A 27,947-nucleotide genomic window follows, 5' to 3' on the forward strand; every position below is an offset into this window, starting at 1 on the left:
GCCATGTGAAACTGGACTCAAAGCCTACAGAGTTCTGTAGGACATTCAGGTAAGTGGACAATACATTCCTGGTCTGTGTTTTGCTCTTTGGTAAAGCAGGACACAGAAGTCTTAGCTCCAGAAAACTGTTGCCTTGTGAGTTTTTTGGTTTTGGTTTTGGGGTTTTTTTTGCCAGTCCTGGGGCTTGTACTCAGGGCCTGAGCACTGTTGTTGGGCTTTCTCAAGTTGTGAGTTCATTTTGCCAGATATTATGATAAAAGAAATTTAGAAACCACAATTTGATACAAAAATATCCCAATTTTACTCGCTGGAAACTAATTTAAAATAATTTTAAACAGTACTTCAAGCCAAATATGTATGCATGTGACTTCATTTAACTGTTCAGATTAAACTTGTAACTTCTGAAATACAATATGCTATATGAAGCAGGCCTTGTTATTATCTTCCAAGTGCTTCAATGAAAGAGTCTTCTCATAGTTGTTTGTTCTTATATGCGATGATGGTCATTACCTATAAAATTACAGAGTCATTTTTTGATTTATTGGCACTATAAGTTCATCTCTTTTGTAACCAGATTCTAAAACTCCTTCAAGGTACATAGCACCTGATCTAGAAGAAATAATTTTATTGATAATGTTCAAAGAGTAAAACTTTTTTTCCTATGTAAAACTTGAATTCTTTGTATTTTACATTATTCATAAGCTTTGTAAATCAGTAAATCAGAATGACCATCCTTATTAGTGTGAATGTTAAAATGATTATGCATGCAATTGCCCAATGAAAACTGTTTTGTCTTTTTTAAACTTCAAGTCTTCCATTTAGAGAGGCATATAAAGCTGGCATGCTTGTAGTTCAAAATGACTAGAAGGTTCATTTGAGCCCAACAGTTCCAGATAAGCTTCTTCTGGGATACAGCTAGACTCCATTTCAAAAAACAAAGAGGGAAGAAAACCAATGGCACAGAGTGGAAGACACAGAAATAAACACACAGACCCCCAGCCATTTAATATATTCTATAAAAGTGCCCCAAGCACAGACTGGAAGAAAGCCTCTTCAACAAATGGTTCTAGCAAAACTGGATATCCCAATGGAGAAAACTGAAATTAAATCTTTATACCAGCAACAATTTAAAATGGATGAAATACCTCAATGTAAGACCTGTAATCATGAAACTATTACATTAAGTCTCCTGGGCAAAGGTAGGAATTTTTCTGAGTAAAGATCCAGAAGCATAGCAAATCAAAGAAAGACTTGACAAATGGAAATGCAGCAAACTAAAAAGTTTCTGCACAGCAAAGGACATAGCCAACATGCTAAAAAGACAGAAAGAGAAGTTTTTGCAAGGTACACATCAATGGCCAAATATCCAGAATACACAGATGACTAAAAAGTTACAACTTCAAACAATGAATAACCTAACTAGTAAATGGGTTAATGAGCTAAAGAGAGTCCTCTCAGAAGAAGTAAAAATGCTCCATAGACATATGAAGATAGGCTCAGCTTCTCTGGTCATAAAGAAAATGTAAATCAAAATACTGAGATTCTACCTCAACCCAGTAAGAATGGCCATTAATATCACAAATGGTAACAGATAAGAGATGATAAGAGATGCTGGCAAGGATGCAGCCAAACAGGAACAGTAATACACAATCAGTGGGAATGTAAACTTGTTCAACCATTCTGCAAAGCAGTGTGGAGATGCATCAAAAAATTAAACAAAGAACTAACTTATGAGCCAGCAATTACATTCCTGGGCATTTACCCAAAGATGACAAATCAGAATATAGAAAAGCCACTAGCACAAACATTTTTTATTAAAACACTATTCAACATAGCCAATGCATGAAATTAGCTTAGATACCCTATAATAGATAAATGGATAAAAATGTTGTATATACACAGCCATCTCATACATTTATAAAAGAAATGGAAAGACCTGGAAAAAATGATGTCAAATGAAGTAAGTCAGGCCCTGAGAGACAAAGGATGCATGTTTTCCCTTATGTGTAGAAGCTAGATTTAGTTTAAAAACTCTAAATAAATACATTGGGTGGTATACAAGTATACACAAATCTATTAACTGAAATATGGTAGATTCAAAAGAGAATTCAAAAAGTGTAATTCCTTAGAAAGGCAAAGTCAAAGTTCAGCAAAGCAAAACATCAGGAAGCAAGGACTCGAAAGGGGTGATATGGATCAAAGGGAAAGGGGTAGATAAATGAAGACGAGAAGAAGGGGAGAATGCAATCAAGAATTCAATGCATATACTACAAAATTAAAAAGAGTGAGAAAAGGGGTGGATAGGGAAGGTGTGGGTAGGGGAGGGGTCAATGAGAATGCTAAAAGAAGTTGCATTGATTGAGATACAGTGTATTTAACAACTGCATCATTAAACACCAACTCCTTTATGCAAAAATAAAGGAGGGAAGGAGAAAAAGAAGGAAGAAGGGCAGGGCTCTCATAATCCCCTATCCCAAATTTACACAGCTCAATTCAAAGGAGACATCAGAGTCTTGCCTTACAATTACAGTCATGGCTGGTCATTTCTGGATGGTGGGAGAAGGTGTACTGAACTCCTCTGGTGGACTTCTCAGACTTTACATAAGCTCAAACTCCTATGATACTATTTGTAAACCAAAATGAAGTAATAGCAACAAAATCTTGCAAAGAGCTGGGCACGGTGGCTCACGCCTGTAATCCTAGCTACTCAGAAGGCTGAGAGCTGAGGATCACAGCTTAGTCAGCCAGGATGCTAAAGTCCGTGAAACTCTTACCTCCAATTAACCACTGGAAAACCAGGAGTAGATTTGTGGCTCAAAGGGAAGGGAGGTAGCCTTGAGCTGAAGTGCTCAGGAACAGTGCCCAGGCTGAGAGCTCAAGCCTCACAACTAACGAAAAATCTTGCAGAGAAAATCATACACAGCATAATCCCATAGTTCAACTTGAATACAGAAATCATTTTTATAAGCTAATTAATGTCAACATTTTATGTCTGTCAGTCAGGTTTACCTTTGGTTCTTTTGATTTCTCTGATGTAAGTTTCTCATTTGATTTGGAAACCGCTTTTTCTTTATGAGCTTGATTTCTTCCTGCATCTGGTACATGCTTAGGGAGGCTTTTTGACTGAAAATACATAGACATGTATACACACATACACACACACACACACACACACACACACACACACACACACACATTGTTAATATAATGGGATGGTTTTGTTTGTTTGTAAGTTGTGGGGCTAGAACTCAGAGCCTGAGCTTTTCTGCTCAAGGCTAGAGCTCTATCACTGTGAGCCACAGCCCTACTTCTGTTTTTCTGGGGTTAACTGGAGAAGAGTCTAACAGATACTTTTACTTGCACTAACTTTGAACTGTAATTCTCAGATCTCAACCTCTGGAGTAGATAGGGGTACAGGCTTAAATCTGCTTGTTTTTGTTTTAGGGTAGTATTTAGAACCTTGAACTTGGTAGGTAAATACTACCACTTGTAACACTTGAGTCACATCCTTGTTCTCTGATGATTTTTTTTGTATTTTATTGTTGGGGTCATATGTAGAGGGGCTACAGTTACATTTGTCTGGTAGTGGGTATCAAAAATTGATACCACTTTTCATGTTTTTGTCCCACTTTCCCTCCCACCATGATGATATTTTTTAAACCTGATAATAATGTTTCGTTATAAAATACAAGCTATTCACAGCAACTGTGGTATTTATGACTGAGTTATGTTAATTGTATGATAAAAATATGATAAAATTTCACTCTAGAAAAAAGTATGAACTAATGTACATCTTTCCTCTACTCCCAAACCAACAAGAATCACTTAAGTTGCAAACACTATTACTACCACAGGATGGCACCATTTTAGCTTAAAAAATCATATTTAGCCATGCAGTTTGGAAATTAGTCTCAAATGTTGATTTTAACTTGCATGTTACCAAAAGATACAACTTTGAAATACCAATTCCTGGAGATAAATAGTTACCTCTGTGTGTTCTTTTGGCTTTCCCTCTTGGGACTTTTTCTCATGGACCACAGATGTCTGTGAATTTCAAAGTTTAAATCTCAATTACACTGGGATCTACTGTTTTTACATCGGCAAACTGATGATTAAAATTCCAATTAAACTACTATGTCTCAGGGAAAGTTTACTGAGACTGGGACCAGAGTAGACATGTGCTGTTTGGTCAACAACAGTCACCCTACCCCAATTCCAGTAGAGGAAATTACCAGAAGAGCAATGAAAAACTGAAAATTTCATCTAGAAAGTTGTTTCAAATACACATTTTTCTAAGTTACTATCTGCTTTCCACAACCCGAAGTTAAATTAGCAACTACAAGTCTGTCTACAGAAACAGCAAATGACCACTGTGATTAGAAAATTTGTTAAAAAAAATATTTCTGGAAGCATAAATTTTTAGTCTTTTTTCATAAGTACTTAAGAATAGTGTGCTTTCTTCAACTGATTTCCAAAGTTTTCCTTTTTGTTTGTTGTAAGTAGAGGGATCCTATCACCAGAGAATCAATTCTTTTGAAATGTGGTAGATAACCAAAAACACTTAGATATGGATAAAAGAGAACTCTCACCTAGGTGAGAGTCTCTTCACTAGTTTCACTCTGAAACCTACAACTTCGATCTCTAGGGACTACCAGGGTGCTTCCCATAAAATGAAAAAGTCCTACTTCTCCCTAAGCTCAACCTCACCACTACTTACAGTACTTTGCCTAAGTCATCACTACTTTCCAGGGAGAAATTGTGTGGTTTTATCTAAGTATTCACCTCAGTGCTTGAAAAAATAAAGTACAGGTCTTTATTAAAGACACAAATTTGTTGCAGTCCAGATACCCTGGGTTTTGGCTCCAACTGGAGGCTGAATGGCTTCTAGCCTGGAAAAGCCATGCCTCTACTTCTAGCTTTTTTTTTTTTTCTGATTAGTTGGAGTGTCTTGTATTTGTCTGCCCAAGCTTTGAATTGTATCCTCAGATTTCAGCCTCCCAATTACAGACAGGAGCTACCATTGCCTGGATTTAAAAGCTTTATATATACAAAGTTAACAAAAGTAGTTGATGCATCCCTTAACTACAGTATTAAGGTAGGAAATTGGTTATTCATTATCATGAAAATGTATCTGAATGAATGAATGAAAATGAACAACTCACATGGAAATTTAAATCATTTACCTTATTTGATTGTGACTTCTCAGGTAATTCTGACTTCTCAGGTTCTGTTTTTGCAACCTTAAAACAAAAGGAAGGGAAGGAGGGAGGGAGAGAGGGAAGGGAAATAAATTTTAAAATGGACATCAATTATCAAAATTATATTTTCTTTAAGTAAGCTCAAAATTACATATATTATACATGATTTATGTTTATGACACTTATCTTGGAATTATCTTTCAACTAACACTTAAACACACTAATATTCTTCTCTTAGTAATTATATGGCAGTTTATGTTTTGTTTCCTACAAGGTCTGTCAAAAATATGTAAGGATTCATTAATATTAACATCATAGCAAATACATAAGCAAATAAAGGTCTTCATCCTTCAAAGCCAAGTATTCCAGATTTCAAAGTCACTAACTTCACTTTTTTTTTAATCAAAGAAATACTCAGTATAAGTTTTCCCTTTTTAAAAGTGTGAAACAAATGGGGATGGTGACAGAATGGAAGGCACAGAAAGCAGTGCAGTTTTTAGTGGCAGAATGTGATTGATAAGTGGGTAGCTAAGCTTAGAGAAAGTCCATGGTGGAGTCAGGATCTTACAGAAGATTGTGACCTGCCATAATTAGCATATGCTGAGTGGCTTCAGTGACAGTTAGTAACAAGAGATGCCCTCGTGCAATGAACCACATCACCTGTTTTTTGTGTCTTTTCTTGTTAGGATGTAGTCCTTCCATCTGTTTGCTGCTTGCCTAATATAAGAGCACAGCCCCAAGTATAATGGTCAAGTAAGTACATTTATGCAAAGGGGTAACATGTTTATTATATCAAGAGCCATTCTATTTCTCTAATGCATCTTCTCCATGTATTGTATGTAATTCCAAGAAGACACAGGCATATAAATTGTAAGGAAGGTCATTAGCAAATATTTCAGTTGGGGTTTACATTATTTTCCGTGAAGGTTTCTATTAACAAATAAAAACAGGCTATCTGGGGGGGCACTTTGGGAGGGCTTGGGCTAACATGGGTTGGGGGATGATGATGGATTTGATGGAAGTAGTTTGTTTACCTGTCTGAAGACAGCATTGAAACTGCTAAAATTGGTTTAAGGAGGAAGGTTGGAGACTAAGGAGTGTGAGAAGGATGAGACTGATTGAGATGTATTTGTATATGAGTGGAAATGTCACAATAAATCTCCCCTTGTACAACTAATATATGAGAAGATACATCCACTTATAAAATTAACTTCTAATTATTTTCATTACTTTTCCTTCTCTGTGTAAAGGCGGCCTGAGAAATACTTTTTTTTTCTACATATATTTCTCCTAAGTGGTGACACTCAAACAAATAGTTGTAGGGATTGCCACAAGTGTTCTGAAATTCTGCCAACATAACCTTAAACATATTTGCAAACACTTGGTCTACCTGTCATAGTCCTACATGTAGAAATCTATATTTCTAAGAATGCTTTTCTTAAAAGAACTGGTTGTAATTTAGTATTGCTAAGTTAATTATGGAGTTTCAAACTACAGGCCCCTTGTGCAGAAATGTATAAAATCCCATTAAGAAATGTATTCACTATTGATATAGGAAGAATATGAAAATCAGGAATAAATATTGACTCATGCTTTATAAGCTTTTTTCAAAGTAAGAGATATAAACTAGGTCTAATATTTATTAGGAAATATTTATTTCCTCTTGGCTGCCTCATGGCACCAACACACATGTCTGTCTCTTAATATTATCTGATAAGTCTATAGTGAAATAATCCATTAATTTATCATATACTGGAGTCCTGAAGTTATACACTTCTTTACATAATAACCACTTGTTATACTAATAAGTATGCTATTTTAGGAACAAATCCAAGTTGATGATCAAAGAAATATTTTAGAGACTGAAAATCAGGGCCTGAGCATTGTCTTGTCCTTGGACTTTCTCAAGGCTAGAGCTCAACCACTTGAGCCACAGTACCACGTCTGGCTTTTTTTTTCTATGTATGTGGTACCAACGAGTTGAACCCGGGTCTTCGTGCATGCTAGGCAAGCACTCTACCCCTGGCCACTCAAAGGAATATTTTTCAGGAAATTTTCAGGGCTGGTGGTTGTGGCTCAAAGCAAAGAACACTTGTCTAGCAAGTGTGAGGCCTAGAATTTGAGCCCCCAGTACAGCCAAAATCAAGAATTTTTAAACTATAATCCCATCACAATACACCACTGTAAATGAATTTCTATATGTGCTATCCACCTATGCATATTTTGAGTTTATTCAAATAAAATTTGTTAAAAGCTTAACAAAGAAAATAAGCCAGTTGGTATTATATTGATGTGAGCCTAGAGCTTTGTAATTTTGTAATCAATGTTTTGCACAGAATTCTACATTCCAATAAAGAATATATAATCACTGACAAAAGTAATTTATAAAGTAATGTGCATTTAAATCACCCGCTGCTAAATTTATTTTGGGTAGTGGTGGTGCTGAACATAGAACATTAATAATAGCTAGTGATTATTAATCAAGTTGTCCATATCAGGACATCCTAAGCTTTACATGCATCAAACTCACCTCATACTTGCAATAATCGTATGAGACAGATACTATACTTATACCCATCTTGCTAATGAAAACTAAAGGGTAAAGAAGTTAAATAAACTCCTAATTACCTGTGACTGTGCTGTCACAGTCACCGTGTCATTGTGTCTCTTGTACTATCAGGTAATACATTCTGGGTATTGCTATGGGATAGGCGACTGCTCCATGTATGCTTGTTGTCTTCTAAAACAGTATATAGTAATGCACCTTTGCAATCCACAAACCAGAAAACCAAAGCATAGAAGGACTGTCTAATACCACACCTGGAAAAGAGTAAAGAATCCAAGCTGTATCTCCTGACTACAGGGGCTAAGCTTCATTCTGGTTAGTAATTGTTTGATCTTCTATCTTACACTCCACAGTGTGACTACCAATTCTAATGTTCCAGAGGCAAGAGACATAAAACACAGATGGGGACATCTCATCCCCTTCAGAGAGAAACTGGCTTATCTGAGGGACATAGAATATGACAAGTATTCCATGGAGATATTTCCTTAAATTAGCATTTTTTCTCTAAAAGTTCAAAGTATTTAGAGATAGAAACTTTAATTAGAGTCTATCTCACACACAGCTCTAAGAAGTAAGTAGTGTAACTATTTTGAGCTAAACGTCAGAAGCACATAAAGGAACAAGGTAACTAAAGAAGACAGTGTGACTGAAATATACTTCTGGGGGGGAAAAAAAAACCCTGAGGCCAAAAATGGCCCCAAGTCAGGCAATGGTGACAATTCGTCACCTGCCTCTTATTTTTTGTCTTTCCTGCTCTTTTTTTTTTTTTTTTGAAACCTTTGAGGATTCAGAGGCTGATATTTCCTGTCAGCGTTCAGAGGTGTTATGGGTGAAAGATTCCTGAATTTTCTTTCCAGCTCCTCGATCTCCTTTTGCTTGCTTGTCTTTCCCCACATTCACTGGACTATCAGGAATTCCTGTGATTTGATGTTTCATGAGGCCTAAAGTCTGCTGACACTTGCTCTAGAAAACGGGGTAACCTTGAAATAAGCATTGGCCCTTATGCAGAGACACAAGGGAATTAGAATCAGGCAACAGGGGAAAACGTGTATCAAAGGGGGAAAAAAGAAACTTTTCTTAAGTTTTCTTTTCTTATATTTTCATAGATTCCAAGTTTGTTGAGGATTGTTTCCTTTTGTATGTGTCTCCTTTAGTCATTAAAGACCATTTAAGGATCTAAATAGGTGTTGGTGACTTGGAGGCTGGGGATATGGCTCGGGGTAGGGGTGTGCTTATCTAATATGCATGGTATCTTGAGTCTGATCCCAACCACCACCAAAAATAATAGTTTTCACTTAATTTTTTAAACAAATAGTGAGAGTTAATAGATTATTCATATGTCATATGATATAAATTTTTAATGAAAAACAATTTAATGTACATGTCAAATATTAAAGAGCATAATATTAGAAGAAGCATTAATTTAAAAATAAAATAAATGCTAAATGATATTCACAAGAGTTTAGATTTTAAAAAATCACGTTTGGGGCCTGGGAATTTGGCCTAGGGGTAGAGTGCTTGCCTAGCATACACGAAGACCTGGGATTGATCCCTTGGTACCACATACATAGAAAAGGCTGGAAGAGGTGCTAAGGCTCAAGTGGTAGAGCTCTAGCCTTGAGAAAGTCCAAGGACAGTGCTCAGGCTCTGAGCTCAAGTCCAGGGCTGGCCAAAAAAAAATCCTGTTCCCAGGTATTTGTGATATATACTTTTAGATAAGGCTACAGGACCCCTGGTATATAAGCCACAGTGCTGCATCCTATACAACAGGAAATGACTATGACAGCACAGTAATGTAGAAGACAAAATGTTGAAACAAAGGACAAAGGGAAAACCAAGCAACAGGGATACTCGCAAGACAATATGATGGAAGTGAACTTTACAACTTGGGGGGGAGAAGATTTGGGAAAAGTTGGAAAAAAATGGAGGGACATTTGTCATAATCAGTAGAAACCTTGGGCTCTTCTAGCAGAGACTTACAACAGAACAAAACCTAGATACATAAGGCCATAGCTATATGAAAGGACCTCCAGGATATAGAACAAAAGCCATATAATGAGTGACTGATGTCCTTAATGTACTATGTTATCTCTCATCTCTTTTGCTGTCCCTTGGTTATCTCATATTGTTGCAGTATTTCACCTTGTTATCTGATATATTGCATATATGCGTATTTGGTTATGTGAAATAGGATAAGGAAGGGGGGAAAACAAGATGAGGGGGTGGGGTGGGGGAAGGGAAATGGGAACCAAGACATGAGAAAGGGCATCAATGTTTGTGAAATAATGCACCTTCTATCTGGTGACTATAATGTAACCCTTCTATTAATTACAATAAAAATATATGGAAAGAAAAAAAGAAAAAAATGGAGGGAATGGGTAATAATGTTTGACAAGAGATGTTCTCATTACCTTCCTTACGATGTAACTCCAACACCTCTGTATATTGCCTTCCCAACAAAACAAAATTAAACTTAAAAAAGAGAGAGAATGAATGAAAGAGAAAGAAAAGAAAAATCCAAGTGACTACTTTTTTTTCTATATATTCTCAAACTATGTAGACATTTGAAGAAAATCTTCAAGGTAAATACTAAAAGAAGAGTTAAATTTCTAAAGAGTCCCATCAATCAGAAAGAAAATGCTTATATCCATCCATAATGTAAGCTTCCTCAGATATACTGACTTAAAAATCATATTGACTTAAAAATCATGCTGCAAACAACAAAGTGGACAGCATCTAACTGGACTGTTAGAAGATCTGGGTACCTGGGTTTCTGATGTATTCATACTGGAAGTCTTGCCAGTTGCACCTGAGGAAGTTGATACCTGAAAAGATAAGAAGTAGGAAGTGAGACTTGATTTAACCTTCGATCTACATTATCTTTACTGACTTTAAACCACACTTTTGACCTTTGGTTCACTTCGGTTGTACGTAGTTTACAGCACCCCCACCCACAAAGCTCCAGTAAATGGCATTATTCAGTAGGTAATTGTCTTCCACTGATCAAAATGGGTTCAAATTTACCAAAGCACATTCACAAGTTACCTAATTTATCTGATTTTCAGTTTCCAATAATCATTTTTTTACGTAACAACTACCTTCAAAGTTTATTGTAAGAATTATTATATGGCACATAACTGCTTGGTAAATTGTATGACAACTACTGCTAGTATTATTTTTTAGAAAAAAACATGGACTTTGAACTCAATAGAATTTTACTAGATAGATAAAATGGGCCAAGTATATACTTTGTAGGTTTTAAAGTACTTACAATAATGCATTTAAATATCTGATACAATGTAACTATACATTAAATTACTATACATTATTAAAGAAATTATAAGGATCAAGGACATAATTTTGGAAATACACTTGGGTAGATGAGAATCAGTGCTGCCTTACCAGAAAGTAGAAGTCAGCTTGCAGAGGGACTTTTGCTACATTGTCTGTCTCATCTAGTCTCTTCCTTGAAGTACTCATTAAGGAATAGCAACATAAGTACTCAAGAAACACCTGTCTTAGGGGTGTATCAGGGTGGTAGTAGATTCATGAAAGCTGACCTCCTAAGCGATGGGTGACACCTGAGCCTGTGGAAACATGCCCAGTATTGAGTACTATTCTTGTACTTGGCTTGTATTACACTGGTTCGTATTAAATATGCTCATTTAAACCTCCTTACTGTTTGAGTCTGTTAGGCTTAAGAGCCCAGGAGTTCCATCTGGCATGCACTGCCTACTTGAGCAACCAGCTGCCAGTAAACAGCTGTTTTCTTGCCAGCAATGCCCAGGAAGCCTATAATTCAGACTTCGCTCTGACTCTAATGCCTGGGCTGAGTCAGAAGGCAGCATCCTCCCCTACCTTCTCCCATTTCCATTTCACTACCTCTTAGGGTCAGCATGAATCCACTGTATGTTTCCATCAGACCTCCAATTATCATCAACTACAGATAAAAGCTCAATACTTTGGCATTTTGACTTTTCATATATACTTACATACACTCTAGTTACAAATCAGGCATGCCCTCCCCAAAACGTGTGCATGCTCGCTCGCTCTCTCTCGCTCTCTCTCTCTCTCTCTCTCTCTCTCTCTCTCTCTCTCTCTCTCTCTCTCTCTCTCTCTCTCTCCCTCCCTCCCTCCCTCCCTCCCTCTCTCTCTCTCTCTTTCTCTCTCTCCCTCTCTCTCTGTAACAACATATGGGACAAAGAACTGAAAGATGTACACAGGTGGGGCCTGGAATTTGGCCTAGTGGTTAAAGTGCTTGCCTAGCATGCACAAAGACCCGGGTTCGATTCCTTGGTACCACATATATAGAAAAAGCCGGAAGTGGTGCTGAGGCTCAAGTGGTAGAGTTCTAGCCTTGAGAAAGTCCAGGGACAGTGCTCAGGCCCTGAGCTCAAGCCCAGGACTGGCAAAAAAAAAAAAAAGATGTACACAGGTAAATTTTCCCTCCCATTTAATAAGTGGAAAGATACATAAATATCCAACTTTTGTCTCTGATAATAAAATTTGTGGGGATTAGAGTGTTTCTAATTCTGTTTTGCTACAGTTAGGATTGGTAGTACAAAGTTCCACAGAAAATCAAAAAGCTCCACTTTGCTATACCTCAGTCTTCAATGATTCCCCTCAACCATGTACAACTACCCTAGGAAACAAACACTCTCCATGAAATTGCTTTTTAAAATAAAAATCTTTTGAAGGACACTTGTATACTTTTTAGCAACCAATTTTATTCATTTAATTTTTGTTCATTTATTTTTATCCTCACAACTGGGATGATTTAACCTGACTTATTACTTTATTAAGTGGTATCTTGGCTAAGTGCTGGAGGCTTATGTCCATAACCATAGCTACTAAGAGATTTGAGGACTCAGGTTCAAAGCCAGCCCATGTACACAAATCCTTTAGACTCTGACCTCCAATCAACTAGCAAAAAGTCAGAAGTAGAGCTGTAGATTAAGTAGTAGAGTGCCATCATGAACTTAAAAGCCAAGAGAGGGTGAGAGACTAAGTTTATACCCCAGTATTCACACTACCACCACCACCAACAACAAATGCTTGGAAGTGAGCCTCAAATCTTAAAAGATTTTCAAAGACCCACCGAAAAGATTAAAATCTGTACATGGACAAATTACAAATAGGCATAAAGTAGGTCAAAGTAGGAATTTAGCCAACACACATAGCCCCACCTATCCTAGAACAGCGTCTTCTATGAAAGATCCATCATTTCACTACAAAGCATGATGCATTTTGAAGTTGGAAGCTGGGAACTGGAAACAAGAGTAATGGCCTCACCTCATCATTAACCCACCCAACTCTGGAATTATGTAGTTTGTTTGATTTTTATTAAATAGGTGAAGACAAGTAAATTTTAAATATTTGTTAGTTTCCAATGCATATTTATTTTCAATTCTTTTATACTGTATAACTATTAAAAATAAAAGAAAACAAAAAGACTTTGAAGAGGAAGAACTTAAGCAATAACCTTACTATGAACTGACACCTAGGTTTTAAACAGATGCAGAAAACTGATTCTCATGTCTCGGGTTCATCACATGTCACTGACTCAAATGTTACTCCAGAACACAGTTTGTGCCAGGTAGTGTGGTGACACCAATAGGCATATCTCTGCCTTTGTGAAAGCTCTATCCTTACATTATCTCATGTTAGCTAAAACATCATTCTGACAATTGCTTGCAACAAAAGAAAATCATGGAGGCCATTTAGAAGTCAGAGTAGGGAAGCAGATCTAGTTCCAGAAACAGTTGTGCCAGGACCTGGTGCTAACAATACAACAGATTGTGTGTGGTGATTCAAGCACAAAGAGGCATCAACTAGGTAGGAAGCTGGAAAGAGTACACCATGCATGAGGATATCCTAAGCTATGTGTCTATGCAAGGATCTAGGCCTTCTGCTTTCCAAACCATTGCTCTCCTGTGTGCTGCTCATGGCTCATCTGCTCAGTCCTAAGAACATCAAAGGGGCTTCAAGGTTTCACAAATGACTATCAGTGCTTGTATAGCACAAAATACCTCTGTAGGACTAGCACTGACCTATAAGTCAGACTAAAGTTCTTTCTCTACCAAATGGCCTATGCACATTTCATAATATACAGCATCCTATCAGTCATTTATAAATTTGAATTAAGTTATGAATCACAGTAACTAGTAGAGAAAAAGGTACTTTCACAGACATCATTCTCCATCTACCCATTCAACAATTTTTATATAAAGAGCACTGAGAAAGAGGTTGGAGATCACAAATGAAGAAGATATGGCCCTGGCTTTGGAGGAGTTAGATCCAAGGAGATAAACCGATAGCATCTCAGCCTCACCCTGATCTGTCTCCTCATCCTCAGCTGGCAGTTTGAGGAAGTGCACACACAGAGTGCAACATCAAATGCATCGATGTCTTTTCTCCTCACAAAAGTCCTTGTTTCCTTCCTGTGAACCATAACTGGCAGCCTTCCTGTATCCTCCTACCTGCTACCTCGTAACCCTGCACACATCTGGGTCTGCCATTGTTTGTTGAGGGTTACTGAGAACATCAGGCTGAACATCTGTACACTCCTTTTTCCACTTGATAATCTACCTGCAGTTCCATGGTGAATCATTGAATCTACTTGTTGACAACTGCCACTCTTTATCTGGTTCTTTCTAGAAGCTTCTTTTACCTACTCCATTCTCTTTGGGTTCTTTAATAGTCAACCCCAAGCCTTGTTACCACTCTACCTTTTCCATTATATTATGGTTACCTAGAATATGGATTTATTCTCATTTTTTCCCGTGGGGCTTGAACTCAGGCCTGGGCGCTGTCCTCAAGCTCTTTTGCTCAAGCTAGTGCTTTCCATTACTTTGAGAAACAGCTTCAGTTCTGGATTTCTGGTGCTTAATTGGAGATAAGAGTTTCATGGACTTTCCTGCCCAGGCTGGCTTTGAACTGCAATTCTCAGATCTCAGTCTTCTGAGTAGCTAGGATTATAAGTGAGAGCCACCAGTGCCCAGGCAACTGTCCTCCTAAATTTAAGTATCATTTATTTTCAGAATAATTCTTTTTTTTTAGGGTCCACAAGAAGCAAAAGGGAAATTTATTTTTAATAAAAAATTTTAAAGCAAAATAATAATACTAAAAATTACTTGATACAAGAACATAGGCAAATATATAGCAATCAATACATATATTAAAAAGATTTCAAATAAACATCTTATCCCTCAAAACACTTCAAAAGTTATTTAAAACAAAGAATCCTAAAGCAATCCCTAAAATTATACATAAATATAACCTAACCTGAAGGCCTCCTCTTACCACTAACTCTAATATAACCCATACACACTCTACCCATCATCTTTAAACCCTATTCCTAAACCTATCCTTAATCTATCTCTAAATCTGATCCTTTTTTTTTTTGCCAGTCCTGGGGCTTGAACTCAAGGTCTGGGCATTGTCTTTGAACTTTCTCAAGGTTAGTGTTGTATCTCTTGAGTCACAGTATCACTTTCAGTTTTTTCTGTGTATGTGGTACTAAAGAATCAAATCCAGGACTTTGTGCATGCTAGGCAAGCACACTACCACTAGGCCATATTTCTAGCCTTCTAAATCTAACTTAAAACTATATGCCTGCTTTACTCCTAATCTAATCTTACCCATAAAACTAAAACTAAGTTTAAGTCACCTAAATCCTAAATATAAGCATATATCAGATGGTAGCACTAGTCCTTTTTCTATTTTTAACATTAACTCAATCACTAACACTAACACTACACTATCAACACCAAACCAAACCCTAACAGGAACTTACTACTTTCCCACTAAGCCTAACCTTAAACCTTAACAAAATTTTAAAGACAATAATAATCCTACCCTTAACATAGCTCTACCTCTAAGCCTATCGATATACCTAATGCTAAAGTTAACGTAACTTCAGAATAATTCTTAATCCCACCATCAGCAACTATGCTTTAATACTGGGCTAGGTGAAAAAGAGGATATTGAGAGGGCTGGTGACTCAAGTACTATAAGCTTCATTTTCTGGAAGCAGAGACCTAAGGATCTTGGCTTAAAGTCAACCTGGCAAATAAAAGTCTATAAAACTCTTATTTCCAATTAATGTGCAAAAAATATTGGAAATGGAGATATGACTCAAGAACCACTTGAGTGAAAAACCCAAGCAAGGGTTGGGGATATGGTTCAGTGGTAGAGTGCTTACATTTGCCCAGCAAGCATGAAGCCTTGGATTCGATTCCTCAGTACCTAAATAGAAAGTGGTGTTGTGGCTGAAGTGGTAGAGCTCTAGCCTTGAGCTCTAGCCTCAGAGCCTAGGCTTTAAGTTCAAGCCCCAGGACCAGAAAAACAAAACAAAAACAACAAGAACAACAAAAAGAAAAGAAAAAGCCAAGCAAGGGCTCAAGGTCTTGAGTTCAAGCCCTAGTACTGGTGCATGTGCATACACACACACACACACACACACACACACCCCAGAGAATAAAGAGAAATTCAGGCACATAGCTCTGCTTTAGCACACATTCCATTCTCTCATCAAAGGGCATTACACACTTGGTTATCACCTGGTCTGGACTGAAGGTAGAGAACTCACCCAAATATGAGTCACCTGGATTTGGGAGCCGTGCTGGTTTCAGCCTGTTTCACATTTTCCTTTCCTTTCATTTCTATTGCCACACCCAGTTCTGATCTAGTCACCCACAACTGGATTATAATAAGATCTTTCTAATAGCTTCTGCACTTTGTTCCTTCCACCTCCATCCCTACCCCAACTCTTCTCCTAATCCTTTCTGTGTACTAAAATAAACATGTATCATATTTCCACACTAATGGAAGGCCAACAATTTCCCATTCTATCCTGAAAAATGTCCCGTGCCTTCTGTCTGAGGTTTGGCTTCTTCATTATTTGAACTATTTATTCAACTACCTCTCTCACGATGATGTTACACAGTGACTGGCTTCCATTTCATCATCACCTCATTAGAAGACATTACACACTGATTAGAAATGGGAAAGGGGGCTCTAATCTTAATAAAATACATACTAAATAATATTTAATACATGCATAACCTCAAAAAAGTTAGTTGACTACTGTGTGCCTCAATTTCCTTATTGGTAAAATGGAAATCATAATAATTCTGTGTTTAACCATTTTGAGAATTATTTCCAGGGTGTTTTAAGATTGCTACCATATGTGAACCAATGCTAATTCTTGTTATTATCACCATCATCATCTCATTATCAGCCTTCCGTCTACCTCTGGGCTTTCACCTTGCCATTCCCACTGTCTAGGAAGTCTCTTACCTGTCTACATCTAACTTGTCCTTCTTTTGAAGATTTGCATCAACCATTTGTATTTGCCTAAACCCATTACCTTCTCAACTATTAGAAATTTGTACTTCTTGCTTTAATACTTCCTCATATCTTCTGCACTGGGGGTTATTAAGCTCTTTCCTAAATGTACAGCAGATCTTATCAGTGAAACTAAAAAGTTATCAACACATAGGACATTTCTGCTCCTTCCAGTATGTGTTGAGAAAATAGTAGTTAAAAATCCTCAAAAGTCACTGATGATTCAAATTTTGTTTCCATTCTTAACTATGAGTTAAACTTTTATTGAAACAGAGTGAAATTAAAATACAAACATGTATTTATTTTAACCTTTAAACAAGTACATAACTAATGTCATAAGACTGAAGTCTTGGTGGACTGGAAGAGCCATAATTTTCAGGGAAGGAAGATTAAATCTGATTAGCATCCAATTTCTCACTATAAATGCCTCCCACAGGGTCATTGTAAGAGTCAACTCAGATATCAAATCTTAGGAAAATTTGGGCAAATCATAAAACAAATGCTAAATATTTTTTAAATCGAGGAAATCTGTCAAATCAAGAACTCATTTTAACTATGTAAAATTTGCTCTATTAAAGGTATAAAGGAAAACCAAATAGTTTGCTTCCACATCACAACCAGGTTCTTATTTAATAACACATTATGAAAGAAAAAAATCATGGATGTATTTTCTTATAATACCTAGGAAAATAAAACAGAATGCGGGGAAGGCTCAGACCTGTCTAATTGCTTATCGTTCATTTGAACAAGTTATGAATAAGTAACTAAGGAGAATAATAGTCCAAATGTATTAGTTTTACTACATGATGATCAGAAATTTACCTGAAGTACAGGTCAGAAAATTGGTAAGAATAACGTACTTTAAACATTTAATCATTTATATCATCATTGTCATTCATCAAGAATTGAACACCTTTAAATAAACCACACAAAAAAGTATCAGGAGTCAAACAACTCATAGAAAATGAAAGTTCCTCATCTTCCCAGAAGGACATGCAACAATAGGCTGCTGATGAAAAACTTTGTAAGGAAAGTAGTGATAGATGAGCATCACTGATGGACCCTGTGAATCAGATTATGTACTTTTTTTGTAGTGATGGATTATTCAGCTCAGGAAATGAATATTTACGTGCTTAAGTTTGTCCATTGTGGGCCATGCTGTCACATCAAACATATCTTGCTGTAATGCCTTTAATTATTAAACATACTGGTGATGTGAATGAGACATGAAATAGAGTCATCTAATACAGTACAGTGTATGATGAGAGGTAAGCAACAGATCCACTACAAATGAACTGAGTCTTCTCTGTAAGGGAGAATATGACAGTGCTAGCAGACATAATTAATATACCCATGTGTACCTCAAAATAAAGTAAGAGTTTGGTTGTGAAAACATATAATATACAATGTAATAGGTGATCAGAACACAAAACCTCCATTTCTGAGGTTTAGAAGATGGTTCAATAAAGGTTCCTGCTCAATGGAGAGGTCAAAAATTACAGAATCCTCCATGTGTCCATGATATGTGCTTTACATATCTGGTTTCAGTTTATTGTTATAAAATTCTTTTTTTTCATATATTTTTATTGTAATTAATAGAAGGGTTACATGATATTTGCCAGACAGAGGTGCATTAATTCACATACATTGATACCCTTCCACCTGTCTTGGTCCCCATTTCCCTCCCCCCCACCCCCACCCCTCATAAAATTCTTGAATGTTAACATTACTATCTATCTGTATTTTACAAGAGAAAATTATGGCGCCTAGAAAGTTATGTAGCTTATCCAATAACATTAAACAGAAAGAAGTGATAGAGCTGTGATTGGAACACAAACATAATAACAATGTCCACAACACTTTGCTTTGACAAGTTAAAATCCTTTACAGAAAAATTAAAAACAAATTTAGAGTTCACAAAAAAATGAAGATGCATGGTGGATGTGGTTGGCATGCCAGCTGAGCAAAGAGGCACAGGTAGAACTTACAGTCAGGAAGGTCTTGATGATCTTCAGTTCAAAATACAACATACATAATGCTACCAAATAAGCAATCTTAAAATTACCTGGGGGGAAACAAGATTACAGCTTGGATAAGGATGTTGCACATTCATGATATACACTAAAAAGGACACCAGATTTCAGATAACAGAGTGCCTAAAACTCAACTTGCTCTGGGAGGTGGTGTATTCATAAAACTTTGGTCTCTGACCCAACATGTGGGCAGACCTCAAATAAACATTCAAACGTTGCCTGGAAACTATGACAATAGACACAGATGACGTCTGAACTAAATACAAGCTAGGAACTTTGTAGAACACCTGGCCACATATTGTGTCTGATAATGAGTTGTGACACTGCATCACCCCATACTCTTAGGAAAAGCCATGTAAATCATGAAGTCAAGCTTCCAGTTCTGTAAAGCAATTGCTTCATTTTTATTGCTTAACACAGTCTAGTTTTCCCATCTTTTTTGTGTCCCCCCTCAAGAGAATAGCAATAATCACTTTATAGACAGGAAGAAGCTCATACCACACTGCCAAGGTGAGTCATCAAAGAATTGAAAAGCACATTTTTTTCTCTCTCTGAAGTTCTGTTCATATTCAAGGAATCTAGGCCTCTTTTCTTGATACATGCAACAATTCCAAATATATCTGATCTTTGCCTGAAAGAAATCAGACTTGGAAATAACAGCATACTTTCTTCTTTTGCCCCACCCTCTAGCAAAGGGTCATCAGGAAAGGATTTACTTTAGCCTCTGAATTAATTCCAGAATGGCAGATCAGTCCTATGCTTAGCACAGCTTTGGGAAATTACATACTTATTTTGCTTATCTTTCTCCAAGAAGAAATGTAATGGATTTTACATTTTGGCATTTTATTTGGACTCAACTGCATTGTTGTTTACTCTCATAATCTATTCAAGAAAGAGTAATCTTTGTAGTAATAGTAAAAATTAAAATAAATCCTGACAGATTATAAACTAACCTAAATATAATGTCTGTTGTAGAATGGTTAATATATAGAATGAATATTGTGAGTCTGCTGAACAACCCCTTTAGAAGCCATTTAACTTGGCTGACACAGTGTATTCATCCCTTAGCTACAGACCTAAGAGAAGGTAAGAGAAACAAGAAACCATAATAGCTATTATGGGTACTTGTGCTATAAAACCAATTACCAGCCTCAATCTCTACAAAAATGACAGACTCAAAACTCATGAAGAAATCTTAAGACAGAGGAAGTTGAATGGAGGCTGAGAAATAACTCTCATATGTACCATTCCTGAAGTTTTTTTTGCTTTTTTTGCTAAATCATGTTCTTGATAAAAATGGTTAAATAAGAGACTAATAACAAGGTGTTATTCTTATCTAAGCTGACTTTAAACTGACCGATGTTAAAATGGAAAAAGAAAGAAATACATTCTGGAAAGTTACAAATATATATCAACAGCAAGCTAAATTCTTACAAATTTTAAAGAATCAGTGTTGTGGTAGTTGGTTAGGAGACTGACTCTGGATCCAGACCACTTGAATTTGAATCCAAGTTCTCATGTTTATTTGATTTTAAATACAAATTCCTGATATAGTTATTTGTATGAACCACCTATAAACCAGAGGATCTTGTATTATCCATCTATGGAAAGTAAAATCAGAACCAAATGGAGTCATGCAAACTGTGCGGCATACAGTTAAGTTATTTAAACGTTCTGGATCTCTGTCTCCTCATTCGTAAAAGTGTCGTAATACCTCTTTACCTTGTTGCATGATATATAACTCTAAAAGGAATAAATAAAAATGTATGTAAGTCATTTAACCTAGTCATTGCACCAGCCCTCTGGGAGCACAGCTGAAGAGGAAGAACACAGGTATATCACAGCTGGGAATTACAAACTTAATTCTTTGCTTGTTGAAGGCTGTAGGCCTCCTGTAGAGGCTGCCATAAAGCCAAGAGATGCAAAGTACTGATCACCCATAAACAAATGACTTGAAAATTGCTCACTTTCCCAGGATAATGGCAACTCTCTGGAATTGTGAGTCTAGGAAACACCATTATGAGAAAGGAAGTCCAAATCTGGCATACAGAATCAAATTTGTTCCATGCGGAACATAGACTCTGAGCCTAAGAATTTCTCTAATGAGATCTGAATGATTGGGGCCAGGAGTTTGGCCTAGCAGTAGAGTGCTTGCCTAGAATGCATGAAGACCCGGGTTTGATTCCTCAGTACCACATACACAGAAAAAGCTGGAAGTGATGCTGAGGCTCAAGTGGTAGAGCTCTAGCCTTGAGAAAGTCCAAGGACAGTGCTCAGGCCTTGAGCTCAAGGCCAGAAATGGCAAAAAAAATTTTTTGAATGATCTCATACAGAATCATATTTAAAGCTACCTGACAGAGGTAGGTCTGCAACATAGAACAGGAGAAACCATCTCTACTGAAGATGTTTCAAGCCACAGATTTTAAACTTCACTGGGAGAAAAATCCCTATAAGGAAGTCAGCAACTATACATACAGGATAAATTGCTCTTTGAAGGAAGGAACACACATACTGGTGAAAATGTGAACTACATGTATCTGACTAGACATTTAAGTGGCTGCTTAAAACAAAATTAAATTAAGTGGCTGCAGAGGACATGAATATAGAAGATCAAATAGAAAACATCAGGCAACATGAAAAAGGAGAATTCTGGAAGAGAAATTATCTGGCCTCCAGTTTCAGTTCCCTCCTTCAGACCCCACCCTGTGAATCAGATACATCTTTGTAAATAAAATATTATTTTAAAAATGTATGCCTACATCCATATAATCCCTTCCCCTTGATCTCACCATTATACACACTTCTGGAAAACTTGTGGGAGAGGTAAGATCAAATGAAGAGAATAGACAAATGAAAAAAGGAAAGGTGGGAGAATACAGCCATAATGATATACATGTGAATATATGTACATATGTGGATATATATATTTATATATGAAAATGGAACTAACAAAACTGAGGGGGTGGGTGAGGTTAGGAGAGATGGGGACAATAATGAATGGAATATACTCATGAACTGCAATGTGGTACTGAAACCCCTTTGTACAATCATGTAAAGATAATAAAAATAGTCGGGAGCCAGTGGCTCATGCCCGTAATCCTAGCTACTCAGGAGGCTGAGATATGAGGATTTCAGTTCAAAGCCAGCCCAGACACAAAAGTCCTGTGAGACTTGTATTTCCAATTAACCACCAGAAAACTGGAAGTGGTGCTGTGAGAATGATAGCCTTGAGCTGAAGAGCTCAGAGACAGTGCCCAGGTAGAGAGTTCAAGACTCATGACCAACCAGAAAAAAAATAAATAATTTTAGATCATGTCTGAAAGCATGCTAGGCACTGTTCTAGGCACTGTTTTAAACATACTGTTAGCAGAAGATTATACTAGGGTACTTGAAAATAGCTTTGAACTGTGATCCTCAGATCTCAGCCTCTAGAGTAGCTAGAATTACAGGTATGAGCCACTGCGCCTGGCTTTTAGAAAGTATTTTATAGAGAACTTTGAAATACTTTCCAAGAATAATACAATATAGTGAGAATTATTATTTTTTGAGACAAGTCCTTTCTATGTAACCCTGGTTGGTCTCAAACTCATGATCTCCTATCTCAGCCTCCTCAGTGCCAGGATTACAGGTGTGTACCACCATTCCTGACTCAATAGTATTTTGTTAATTTACAAAATGGGCACAATATGAGCATTTATAACTGCATGATTGCTATTACAGTATGTCAAATATGCAGTGTGCGCCAGATGTGGTGTCCTGGCATATAGCTACAAGTGTATAATAATAACTTATCTTGTTATCTATGTTGTTTTGCTAGAATCTGTTCCAGTCACTTTGTGGTAACTTACTATTATTATTAATATATTACTTACTATTATGAGCTATTTATTACATATTATTTATGCTTACTAATTATTGGTGTAGAAAATAGAATACTATATGGCATAGGCTAAACAATGCCAATTTGTTACTATTATGATTAGGCACAATCTTTACTCAAATTTCCAATGTCCAAATAAATAGATTTACTCAGAAACCATCATGTCTTTGGAGTGGTATAAAGTAACCCTGAAAGTCCATAAAAATAATTGGGAGCAATAGAACAATTCAAAATTGCTCCCCCAAATGTAAAGAGTACGCCTGTTGAGGAACGTCAGCTAATTAAATTGAGCTATATCTATTCACAGAGGGAAACAAAATACAACAAAGTGGTCTGTAATGATCCAATTCACTTTTCCAATACTCATATTATCAATTCAATACTTCATAAGGACTGTACAGCAAAGTATATTCTTCTCATGGAGTCAGGCAAATTAATGCTAAAACATATTTCAGACTCATACTTCAAAATGAGGGAAGTGTAAGCTTCTAAGATCGAAGAGACAAAGATCTCTATATACACATTGGTACATGGACTGAACTTTTTGCTTAAACAGGACAGATTAATTAAATCATTCATACTTTGAGGAGAAGTAAATAGCTCTAACTTAAGGGACTGTGATAACTTTAAGATATAACTGTTCTTATAAACTAAGAACATAAACGAAGACTGCCAGTTTAAGCAGTTAATTCAAATTAATTACCCGTTTTTCTAAAAGTTTTTTCTCTTTTTGTTTTATTCTTCCGAATGATTATTTGATGTGAGAACTTTTCATTTTTCATCATAGAAGAAACATTACTCTCGGCCAGTTCTACCAGAGAAAGATCAAGGAACTAAAATCCTCCACTTTATTCTATAGAACCAACTCCTTCACCCATTAGGTGTCTTCTTTTAAATCAAATAACTGCAATAGAGATATTATTTATATTTGAAAATGCAGTTTCATAAACACTGTCTCACAATTTGCAAAACACATGTGTTTGGGACACTAAAAATCCTGTTAGACACACATGTGCACATTTACACACATGAGCATACACACACATACAATCACAGATAAGCTCAAGAGCCTCGTGCTAGCCATCTATTCGAAATTCCTTACTTCAACTTAATCCTTAGTCATCTAAAACCCAGGCAGCACTCAGCACACAGCACTTCCCACACGACACCTTCAAGCAATTCCTTTGAGACACTTAGTGCCAAAAGTTGAATTCCCACCTACATACAATCAAAGCATCAGAAAAGAGGCTCTCTGTAGTTGAAATAAACGTCCCCTCTTTCAGTGGAGAAAGGCACTCCGTGTTGAGCTTCCCTGCAATGCAGAAAAATATCTTCCAGAGCTGCTGAATAAGGATCTGTCTCACTGATATAGGTTGCTGGTTTTTTCAGACTGACTGGACTCCAAGATCCCAGCCGGTAGGGAAGCTGCATAAACTTTCTACCCCATTTTCTCAAGTGATAAATTCGACAGTAATAAGCCTGTCCCTCTGCCGGTTCATAACCAGAGGATACTGGAGCTCTGACACGACGGAAGGTTAAATCTCCGGAAGACACTGTGTACGCTTGATGGAATCTATCAGCAATCTTACCCTACAGCCCTCTCTGGCTGTGTTCAAGGAACTGGATCTGAAACATGTTACCACACTTGCGCGGCCACACCCAGCATGTGTCAGGTATGCAGTGAGAGGTCAGGCACAGTGAGCTCACTCTCCAGAGCCAGGGGTCAGAGGGTGGGGTTAGGGCTGGGGAATGGGGAATCTGGGGGAAGGGGGATCCCTAAATCTAGAAACCAAGAAGTCAAGGCAGACCGACACGGTTGGCCGAGTTTCTTCTTTCGTCACACAAACCCTGCGTTTTCTAACTCTTCCTGTCAGTCACCAGACACACTTGGCCAGGTCAGCTGAAGAACCCAGCCGTCGGTGTTCTGCCCAGGAAAGGTGGACAAGAATCAACTCAGAAATCGTCTGGCGGGGATCCAGAGCACGGGGCCGAGCGCGCGTGTCCCCCAGGCTTGGGGGCTCCGGGGCACGGGTCCCAGGCCCGGGACTCAGGCCCAGGGCCCAGGTCCCAGTCGTCAAGGCTGGTGCAGCGCTGGCGCCAAGCCGAGGAAATCAGTACTCACTCCACGCCGCCGCTGGAGACCCGGGGACCCACAGAGCTCAGCGGCGCTTTCCGGATGTTTGCATTCCTCCCGGAGTCCGGCCCTCTGCGGTTTCAGCTCGGGAGACGCTGTGGAGCCAGCCCCGTGACGCGGCGGGGCGGGGCCCACCCCGCGGGCGGGGACTCGGGGTGCTCTCCACCCGCCCCCCCCCCACCCCTTACCCCAGCGCCCCGCCCGGAGCCCGGGACGCGCCGCGCAGCAGCGCTTCTTTCCGGGGAAAGGAGGAGGCTCGGCTCCACTTCCAGGGCCACTCGCTGTGCGCCAGCCCCGGGCCTGGGATCCCCTGGGCTGGTGATGCAGGCCGAGTGACCCTGTACCATACAAGGTCAGTGAGGACTTTTACCCACTGAAGGACGCCAGGGGTGGGAGTTCCACGAACACCCCCCCCAAAAAAAAAAACCAGTTCACTTGAAAATGTAAAGTTAATAAAGACTACCAGCAGGGATCCACACGTTTACAATTGTACAACGGATTGGGGTTTTTTTTTTTTCCTTTTAAATAGCAGTCTCATGGAATCAGAATTCTTCTCCGGTGCATGTCATTCGTTTATTATGTTTAAGAACTTGGAAATAAGAACAGATTTGAAGCTTGTGGATAACGTAAGAATTCATGAGTGTACTGCTATTGATAAATCTATGAATAAGTAATAGTAATAAGTAGTAAATAGTAAATAAATAGGGATAGAAGAAATCCAAATAAAATGTAGAATGGATGAGAGAATTAAAGAAAAGAGCTGTACGTTTTAAAGGGAATATGGAAAGCCAACTCTCCCAAAGTCTTAAATTAAGACTGGACTCAGAGCCTAGTAGTGGGTGGTGGGTGAGGCAGTCCCCTCCCCCTGTGAGTGAGGGAATCTTAGTGTTTGGGGAACAGCAGGACAGTGACAGGGTGCTGCATCCAGGCAAGACAGAGGTGACAGTGGGCATTGAAAGGCTGGACCCCATGGGCACAGCTTTGTCCTCCACACCCCACCAGCAGTCAAAGCAGGTGGGTCCCTGTCCCCACTCCCTCCCTAGGCGTTTTTCACAGCCACCTTATTTATTTTCCTTTTCCTTTTATACCTGTCCACTAAAACTGGTGAAATAAGAGGTCATCTAATTCTTCCAGTTCATAATTCTCACAAATTCTGCTCCAGTGATTCCTGATGCAAATGTAGCCTGGAATTGGTTTTTGGTTAATCTTTACTATTGTCTTTCCCCTTTGGGGAGAAGCTTTCAGCTCATCTAATTCTTCCTGATCATTTTTTCTTCTATGACGAAAATAGCACAGCTGACTTCTTGGGGTTACATCCAAATGGGGAGCAGCCCAGGGCTCCACAGTCCCCAGTATTAGGCAGCGGTTCCTTTCTGCAATAAAGGCAAGAACTCCTGTGCCCCTGAAGAGTTTAGATGAGGAGACACATGGTTACGAAATAAACCTTCCACAGGTACCAGTGTTTGATGCTAGAAATGATGGGTTCTGAGCTAGAGAACAGCAGGGCTTAGCTGGAGAAACTCATAGTTGCTCTGCACAGTTCCTGGGTATGAGTGGGTTCTTTCTGCTGTCCTCTCACTAATCCTTAAGAAGCCCCCTCCTTTGTCTTAAATTAGAGAAGAATCTAATCAAAACAAATAACTTTAACCAAAAAATTTTTAAATTTGTTTTCTGGTGCTAGGGATTGAACCAAGGCCTCAAGAATGCAAGGCAAGGGTTCTACTACTCAAGGCATGCCCACAGCCCCATCCAATACATCAGAATAGCATAAGATTCTATAGAGACATTCCTAATGCAGTAAGACATGTAACTGTCAAAACATTTCTAAGACAAACAGTGCATGTTTTCTCTTATATACAGAAGCCAAACTGGAACATGATAAATTATACAAGATTCTAGGCATTCACACACAGTAAGACCAAAGGAGGATATTTTCGGAAGAAGAAAGGTGCAATGCCTATGTGTATCTCATCATATACAATAATATTTACCGAAATGAACTCCAGGAAATGGAAACAAGATCCTCTATGCTTTAAAACAGCATGAAAAAAGGGATTCTACTTATAACTACTCACTGTATTAGAATTCTCATGATGCAGTCCTGCAATATGTGGGAAACATCCTATAGAAAATAGTTTTCATACAAAGCTTCAAACAGAATCTTTGTTCTTCAATACAGAACTTAACAAGTTTTCAGTAATAATAAAAATATCATTTATTTTAATTTTCAGGCTGAATGTATCCAGAATCAAGAATCCAAGGAGTCATTCTCCCTGCCATTTGCACCAGCCATTTAGTCACAACTTTTTCGCTGTTGTGGGAGAATACTGCTTTGCTTGCGTATTCTGTGGCAGTTGTACAAAAAGGTATCAAGTTAGGCCACGTGCCAGCACCTCTAGCTTTGCTCAATGAGGCCTAAAAATGTTCATTTTTAAAGAGCTATTTATACTGAGTCAGAGTCTTCTAATCTAGCATCAAATGAATAAATGAGTGCTTCTTCTGCAACTTTGTGAGACTTGAATACATGAGAAAAAATAAATTCTGGAAAATGTTATTCCAAAAACCAGTGAAGGAAAATGAATCAGAAAAACATGGCAAGAAGGAATAATAAGAGAGAGAGTAGTACAGGAAAGAAAGGATAGTATTTTTGAAAGCCAAGGAACAAATTTTGCAGGTTTGCTTTTTAAATTGTACAACAATGAAGAGCCAGCTAGAACACCTTCACTTTCCACTTTCCAGCTTCTACAACTTCCTGAGGAGAGAGGAATAAGTTCCAAATAACTGCCCA

General features: G+C 37.9%; 2 protein-coding genes across 6 annotated transcripts in view; one reads left to right on the forward strand and one right to left on the reverse strand.

Moving 5' to 3' along the window:
* LOC150064186 (uncharacterized) lies at positions 1 to 27,456 on the forward strand. Its single transcript, XM_090331894.1, has 6 exons — positions 1 to 49; positions 24,415 to 24,441; positions 24,531 to 24,698; positions 24,900 to 25,511; positions 25,975 to 26,173; positions 27,391 to 27,456. Exons 3-6 carry the CDS (start codon positions 24,592 to 24,594, stop codon positions 27,454 to 27,456), a joined length of 984 nt encoding a protein of 327 aa, XP_090188020.1. The 5' UTR covers positions 1 to 49; positions 24,415 to 24,441; positions 24,531 to 24,591.
* Positions 1 to 27,947, reverse strand: part of Cast (calpastatin) — an 88,717-nt gene that overhangs the window by 41,171 nt on the left and 19,599 nt on the right. For 2 of the 5 annotated variants that reach the window (XM_090331596.1, XM_090331597.1), the window contains exons 4-8: positions 10,530 to 10,589; positions 5,859 to 5,915; positions 5,184 to 5,240; positions 3,988 to 4,044; positions 3,010 to 3,123 (exon numbers count right to left, since the gene is read on the reverse strand). In XM_090331596.1, the coding sequence (XP_090187722.1) occupies positions 3,010 to 3,123; positions 3,988 to 4,044; positions 5,184 to 5,240; positions 5,859 to 5,915; positions 10,530 to 10,589 (345 nt within the window). Of the gene's footprint in view, positions 1 to 3,009; positions 3,124 to 3,987; positions 4,045 to 5,183; positions 5,241 to 5,858; positions 5,916 to 10,529; positions 10,590 to 25,147; positions 25,244 to 27,947 lie in introns of those variants that run through there. The other 3 variants (XM_090331600.1, XM_090331599.1, XM_090331598.1) reach the window with 3 other exon arrangements.

This window comes from Megascapheus bottae, chromosome 4 (assembly GCF_031878675.1).
Source record: "Megascapheus bottae isolate mThoBot1 chromosome 4, mThoBot2.hap1, whole genome shotgun sequence".
NCBI classification, from domain to species: Eukaryota; Metazoa; Chordata; class Mammalia; order Rodentia; family Geomyidae; genus Megascapheus; species Megascapheus bottae.